Source organism: Nematolebias whitei, chromosome 21 (genome assembly GCF_014905685.2).
Source record: "Nematolebias whitei isolate Nwh7 chromosome 21, NemWhi1, whole genome shotgun sequence".
Taxonomy (NCBI): Eukaryota; Metazoa; Chordata; class Actinopteri; order Cyprinodontiformes; family Rivulidae; genus Nematolebias; species Nematolebias whitei.
The window spans coordinates 29478211-29485722 of record NC_056518.1 but is presented as its reverse complement, the minus strand read 5'-3'; the positions used below and the strand labels follow the sequence as shown (position 1 = coordinate 29485722).

The following is a 7512-nucleotide window of genomic DNA, read 5'->3' as shown; positions in this document are numbered from 1 at the left end:
AGAATATAAAATACAGAATATAAAATACATAAAGAATATAAAATACATAGAGCAAAGTTAAGGATAAGCGAGTCTAAAGAGATGTGTTTTCAGAGCAGTCTTGAATAGAGAAAGAGAGGTGGTGTTTCTTAAGTCAGGGGGTAGAGAGTTCCAGAGGTGAGGAGCAGAGCAGGTGAAGGCCCTGCTCCCCATGGTGGAGAGGCGGGCAGAGGGTACATGGAGGTGTAGTGAAGAGGAGGATCTGAGAGAGCGAGAGGGGATGTGTAAGAGGTCAGATAGGTACGGAGGGGCAAGGTTGTGGATAGCTTTGAAAGTGAGAAGAAGAATTTTGAAGACGAGTTAAATGTTAAATGTTTGCTGAAATCTAAAAGTAGCTAAATGCTAAAAGCTAAAGTAGTAAAATTCTTACTAAAACTAAAAGTACAAAATTCTTGTTAAAAGCTAAAAGAAACGATGTACAAGCCAAAAGTAGTAAAATGCAAGCTAAAATCCAAAAATAGCAAATGTTATCTGACAGTTGCACATCTCGTGGTGTCTCTGAGCAGGACACCTAATCCCGAATTGCTCCCTGGGCACTTGCATAGTTGCCCACTGCTCCACCTGGGTGTGTCCCAGGTGTGATTTGTTAAATGCAGAAAGCCAATTTCATCTTTGTATGGGAACATACAATGATGACAACACATAGCACACTAATATTAACATTAACATTAGCTAAAATCCAAAAGTTTACAAGGCTTGCTAAAAGTATCAAAATACTTAGATAAAAGCAAAATACTATTTCAAATCCAAAAGTAGCAAATGCTAGCTAACTGTAGCTAACACTAGATGCAAAATGCTTTCTCAAATCAAAAGTAGCTCAATTTAAGCTAAAAGCTAAAGGTAGTTCAAAGCTACCTAAAAGCAGCAAATGGTTTACTAAATATAAAAATTGAAAAATTCTAACTAACTGTGTCAAACTCTAGCAAAAAGCTAAAAGAAGCAGAATGCTATACAATATACAAGCCAAAAGTAAAAACTTCTAGCTAAAATCTACAAGTAGCAAATTCTAGCTAACACTAACTGAAGACTAAAAGCCAAAAGTAGAAAAAGTCTAACAAAAAGTATCAGAGGCTAAGCTAATGGTAACAGAAGCCAAAGTAGCCAAAAGCTAACTAATAGCTAAATAAAGCCAAACACTTACTGAAAGACGCAAAACACAAGCTAAAAGTATCAAAAGTTTAGGCAAAGCTTAAAAAAGTTGGACACAGCTTTTTTTTCTTCTAAAAGACAGTTTGTAAAATAAAACCCAAATTTAAACAAAAGTGCTGACTTAGCAGTTTAATACTGAGGAGAATAAGACCTGATGAACACAGACGATGATGGAACCTGATTTATGGAAAACAGCCGAAGGATTCTGATGGTTTTTACGACAAATTCTGACAGAAGAAAATCAACTACATGACCTACTGAGCGCGGCTCTGATTTAATGTCATATTTTTACACAGTCATGACTGAATGGTCATTTCCTGCTAATCTTTTATTTCCAGTTGTTGTCGCCTGCGTCAGGTCCAAGCTCTGCTCCGTGGAGGAGGAACTTCCTGTCCTGATGGCATCCTCTGCTCTCTGGGTCTGTTGGTTTTAAACCAGTCTTTATTTGCCTGACCCAGTGTTTAGTGGACGGTTGAGTCTGCAGCCAACAGATGAAAACGTGTTTTTGATTATTTCAGGAATCGACAGCAGATATAACATGGGCTGCACCGAGCTGGCAAAATACCTTTTCTATGAGCTTTATGGACAGAATCAGCTGAACCTGGAGCAGGCCTTGGAAGAGTTTCCTGAAGAAACGTTGGACGGTGATTGTTGACCCCAGTATTTTAAACCCTGTCATTCTCGTGCCTTTGGTTTTTACGCTGCTCTTGTCTCGACCCGTCAGACGTGATCCTCCTGATAAAGGCCGAGTGTGTTCACCTTTACTGCAACCCACAGAACTACGGCTACCTGCTGCCCTACGTGTCGCACTGGAGGAACCTGCGCCTCTACTGCATGATGGAGGCCGAGGTAAAAACCTGCTGTTTCCTGTGTTTCGTGGTTCCTGCATGTTTAAACCAGGGGAGTCTGTGACGTCTGAAGACAACTTATTCTGGATCTGAATCCCATCTCCGTCCTCTACCCCTAAATCCACGATCGGGTTGTGGAGGAAACAAATTCAGGAGATAAATCTAGATCTCCCACTCCGTCTAGACACTCCCAGATTTTCCTGTCAGACCCCAAAGTATTCCCAGAGCAGAGAGGATATATAATCCCTCCAGAGAGTTCTGGGTGTGTCTTGAGGTCTCTTCTGAGTGGAACATGCCTGAGAAACCTCCAAAGGGAGGCGTCCAGGAGGCATCATGATCAGATAAACCTCCCCAGCTGACTCCTCCTCTCATCTCTCCAGATGATGAGCTGCTCACCGTATCTCTAAGGCTGAGCCCGGCCACTCGTATCTGGTTCTTTAGGTGCTGATTCAGTGTTTCTCCTACTGTTATGCAAGGAGGGGGCCCCACCCTGCCAACAGAGCCGAGCGCCCTGCCTACCAAAATGTCCTTCACCCACAACTCCCCTCGCTGTGATCCAAACCTCATTACCACAAATGAGGGTTGGAACGTAGCCAGACCAGTGAATCCACAGCTTTGCTTTTGGACTAAACAATTTATTCACCATGAATGACCGGAGCAACGTCCTCATTATTGAGGATGAGGCCCCGCTTCATCCTACCATCACTCAGGAACAAGACCTCCAGATACCTGAACTCCTCCACCTGGAGGATCTGAATCCATCCGAATACATTTTGTAACTCTAAGCAGAAATTTGACGTCTTCGTCTCACTTGTTGACGGGCGTCTCACTGAAACTGTCTTCATCTGCCTCCAAGAAGGATGGGTGATCATGTAACTGCCTGTGTGTGTGTTTGTTAGCAAAATATCTTGCAGACCACCCGGTGGATTTTAACGAAACTCTCAGAAAATAAATTGTTTTATGAACCTCTGTACGTCCCGGTGTTTGGACTCTCTGGTTAGAATGGCGGCGGGTGATGAGCATTTCTTCTTTCAAAGGTCAAACATGAGTTTTCTCCTTTTTTGGGTTTTAATCAAATTATTTAGTTTCTTTTATTTTTAACTTTGACATTTTGTTTTGGTTCAACTCACAGACTTGTTGTTTTTTTCTGCTGCTCGGGGAAACAACGTTTTTATAAGTCTGTGAAGTTCTGAACTCCTCGGAGACGTCGGTTCTCCCTCCTCCACAAGTTAAACTGTTTAAACTGAAGCCGCTGAGTGTGAATCGTTTCGCTCTCACTTCCTGTTCCAGTACGAAGACCAAGAAGCAGCAGAAGAATTCAAAATCTCCAGTTTTGTCGCGATGGTGCAGGACTGCCATCGTATCGGCGTCCCCTACAGCTCTCAGGGTGCGTTTGTTTTCATTTCATTCACGTCTATCCCCTCCGCTCATGGGCAGCTAAGAACAAGAGGATGATGTTCTTCTTTCAGGACATGTCCAGAAGTTTGACATCTTCACGGTGGAAAAGTGGCCCCTGATCCAGGCGTTCGCCCTGGAAGGCATCGGAGGAGGAAGTTTCTTTACCATCAAATACAAGGTGCGCTTAAAATACGTTAAAAACAGTATTTCAATGTTCTCAACGTTCTCCAGCTCCTCTTCTGTTCTGTGTCTTCGTTGTCCAGCTGATGGACATGAGTGAGAAGCTGTGGCAGGTTTATAACCGACTGGACCCGGTGTCCCTGGAGAACCTCCTGGCCGAGGTAAAAACCAGTTCAACAACAAAGAATCCGTTTCAGATGAACAGAATAAATTAAAAATGTTTTTATTGAGTTCGGAGCTTCTGTTGGTTTATCACAGATGATAAATGTGTCAAAACGTTCTCATGAGGTTCTACGTTCTGACCCACTGGTTCTTGTTCTCTGTCAGGACCTGGGGTGTTTTGAGAAGCAGTGGAGCAGCTTCTTCTCCAGCCTGGACCTGGAGACTCACCTGTCCATCCTGGACCTGTCTGAGGCCCAGGCAGGGGAGGTGTGTTTCCCCCCAGCTGATTCCAACATGGCTGCCAGGTTTTGGAAAGCACAAACACGAGTTGTTCATCATGGGGGGGGGGGGGGGGGGGGGGGGGTCGGATGTAGAGGTTTTAAACTCGGGTCACTTTAAAGACTCGGACTGATCTGAGTCGCTAAACTGATCTGGGTCACCCAAAACATTCGAAGTTGACAATTCTACACTCCGGTAAACTAACGGCTCACAGACGAAGGAACAAATACTTTTTGTTCTAAAAGTATTTTCAGACATTCTGTTAAATTTATCACAGTTTGTTTGTTTTTATGAAGTTTTTCTTGTCTCTTCGCAGGCGTTTCGTACTTTCTACACTCATGGACTGATTTCAAACAACATCACAGAGAAAAGGTCTTTACAACAAGTTCTGACTGAATTTTGTCATTTCCACATGTTTGTTTATTTAACAATATAAAAATATAAAACGTGAAAAAGTATTTGTGCCATAATACATGTTTCTGTTTCACAGTAAACGCCGTCAGCCATTTGTGCTGTTCGGAAAACATTCGTCTTCAGAGGATCTGGACAATTATTCCTTCAGCTTTCCCTCAGAGAGCCATCAGGTCCGGAACACGGGTTCTGAAGGTTCTGCAGCCCAGCACATGGTGAGAAGCTCAAACTGAACCAAAACCAGGTCTGTGGTTTGGGTTTACTGTAGGAGACGGATCACGGACAAAACTCCAGAGTTTCTATTTGACCGAATAATCTCCAATAAAAATAAAGTTGCATTGTATTGTAAAAGCCTAAACTAAAATAAAACTGGCCACAGCGCCACCCGGTGACAGAGTCTGGAACAACACGTGGACGTCCTTTAAGATGATTAATGCAGCTTTTGCCTCTCGTAAATAAAACCACAGTTTGTCACTTGGATCATTTGATCTGTCGTTTTTTTTTTAAAAATTTTTTATTATTATTTCCTCTATTTCACCAGAAAAGTTCATGAAATTAAAAATCTTATTTATTAGTGTCCTGAACCAAACACAAAGTTTCATAAAACAAGCTTTTAACAGCAAAAACGGTATCTGCCTTTGCTTAAATTTGTTTTGTGCACTTCTGTATTTTATTTGTCCAAGTACTTTGTGATTTTTATCTTGAGAAGCGCTATATAAATAAAGTTTTACTTACTTACAAAGTGAAGATCCTTCAGACAAATAGTGATTTGTGTAGACGAGGAGCTAAGAAGGGAGCAGACCCAGAACAGCCTTATGTAGAAATACATACCAATGATTTAATCTACGGAAGGACGAGGAGGACCATCAGCCGGGACTCCCAACTCAGTGAAGTGTTGATTTTTTTAGAATCTGTAATTAAACAAAGAGCACCACAATAAACAGTCAGGTGAGTGAAATACAGAGAAGACTCAAGCATTTATAAACCATCACCAGAATCTAGAACTGACAAACTTCGCAGCAACGAGTTTCCTTAAAAGGAAGGCAGGATCTGATTCTGAAGGAAAAACCTGGTTTTAACTTTAGTCTCTTACCTAAATATTAAACATGTGACTGAAGGGAGAGAGCATCATCAGGAATAATTCACGCAAGCATCTAAACAGAAACCTGTTCACTGGAGAGCCTTGAATACCAGAGTCCAGAGGTAGAGCATGTTCACAGAGCATGGACACACGGATGTTTGTCAGGGAATTTTCAAACCATTTAAAAAGTTTAGAGGTCGACTGAAATAAGTTTTCTTTATATAAAAATAAGTTTTATTGAACAAAATATAACAAAACAGCTGAACTTAATAAAAGTATATTAAAAACCCTTAAAACAAGTTAGAATATAATGGAAAGTATTTTAACTAATATGAAACTGTCCGCTTCATTTTCCTCTAACTGATGACTAAATGTTCAGGTTTGGTCATTTTGTAAAAACTGATAAATATATCAACTGAATTTAACGATTCTTTGTTTGTAAACAGGTTCTTCAATGCGTCGCTCCTGTAGGACCTCTGTCGTGCTCCCGGACGTATTTCTTTGGTTCTACCCACAGGCCATACATCGGTGAGATTTACTGAATAAGTTTTCATTCAACCTTTATTTAGACAGGTAAATCCCATTGAGCCTCGAGGACTCATTTACAAGAGAGACCTGATTTCAACAAAGAAAGATGACAACAATGGACAACAGCAACAACAATAAACAGTTATAAAAAGGCATACTGCAGGTTTTTTTTTTTGGTTTTTTTTACAAATAGGATGGCTAAAAGGAATAGGTAACAACAACAAAAAACCCAAAAAAAACAGCTAGATTCTAAGGCGAATGTATAAAACTAAAAACAGGAACATGTCTGCATTGGTCCCTGCCAGGAGTCCAACAGATTCTTAAAGCCACTTAGAGAGGTCAAGAGCTTCAAATCTTTTTGTAAGATATTCCAGGAAACAGGAGCGGAGTAGGAGAACGCCCTTTTGTCTAGTTCAGTCCTCACTGAGGGAACACTGCAGGTAATAATGTTCTGAGAGCGCACGCTGTAGCTGCACTCACACAGAGACATGTAGGAGGAGATGTATGAAGGCAGCAGACCAAGAAGTGATTTAAAGATGAAAATGTACCAGTGGGAGAGTCTGCGTGAGGTTAATGATGTCCAGTTTGTCATGTTGACCAACTGCATCAGTGGTTCCTAAAGCGGGGGTCCAGACCCCACTGTGGACTGGAAACAACAACTGGGCCAAATTCTCCACCTCACAAGCTTAAAAATGATCCAGAGTTTGTTGAAATCTGGTGATTAATTTTCTGGCTTTACAAGAGCGCTGCTTTGAAAGCTCACTTTGTATGAAGTTTGAAATGCATTCGAAATTTCAGCCTCATGAAGAGCTTCGCAGCGACACCTCTCCATCCGTGCATGTTGTGAACACGATAACTTTTTGGTGTGTGGCTGCATCTAGGCGTAAGAAAGGTCACCAACAAAAATTGGGTTGCCACATCAAAATCCAATATGGCCTCCACCATAAGCACATGCAAACCGACCACCCCAAACATTTGAGGGAACTTTGCTTTCTAGTTTTTATTTTGCTTAAAAGTTTTCTCAAATGACTGGGGTGGCCAAATATTAATATATGGTGGTTCAAGGCCACCACTGGGCACCCCTGGCTCCACCACTGCTTCTGATCATGGATGAAACTGCCTCCTCCTCTCAGCAGGATTAGTCACTCTGCGCCGCCTCGGGCAAGAAAAAAACACTTAAAGCTACATCACCTTCTTCACAGTGTAATGCCTCATCACTTGAATATCTTGATCCAAAAACATTTAGGTTTCCCTGTTCACTTTGACACTAATTTCGCCTCTTCAACATCGAGGGACATCAACCTGTTTAATCCGTTTGTTGCTAATACAATGGCCCTTCGTTTATCGCGGGGGATCCGTACCCTGAAGACCAGCGATAAGTGGAAAAACTATGCAGTAGGAATAGTAGTACAAATAGTAAGTAATATATATATATAT

General features: G+C 41.5%; 1 protein-coding gene across 1 annotated transcript in view; it reads left to right on the top strand.

The window, feature by feature from the left end:
• The window catches only part of dnaaf9 (dynein axonemal assembly factor 9), a 28341-nt gene that overhangs the window by 3761 nt on the left and 17068 nt on the right, over positions 1–7512 (top strand). Inside the window, exons 2-11 of the mRNA XM_037695203.1 lie at positions 1527–1606; positions 1707–1832; positions 1913–2037; positions 3327–3423; positions 3506–3612; positions 3698–3775; positions 3942–4043; positions 4372–4427; positions 4546–4681; positions 5994–6075. Coding sequence (XP_037551131.1) covers positions 1527–1606; positions 1707–1832; positions 1913–2037; positions 3327–3423; positions 3506–3612; positions 3698–3775; positions 3942–4043; positions 4372–4427; positions 4546–4681; positions 5994–6075 — 989 coding nt within the window. The remainder of the gene's footprint in view (positions 1–1526; positions 1607–1706; positions 1833–1912; positions 2038–3326; positions 3424–3505; positions 3613–3697; positions 3776–3941; positions 4044–4371; positions 4428–4545; positions 4682–5993; positions 6076–7512) is intronic.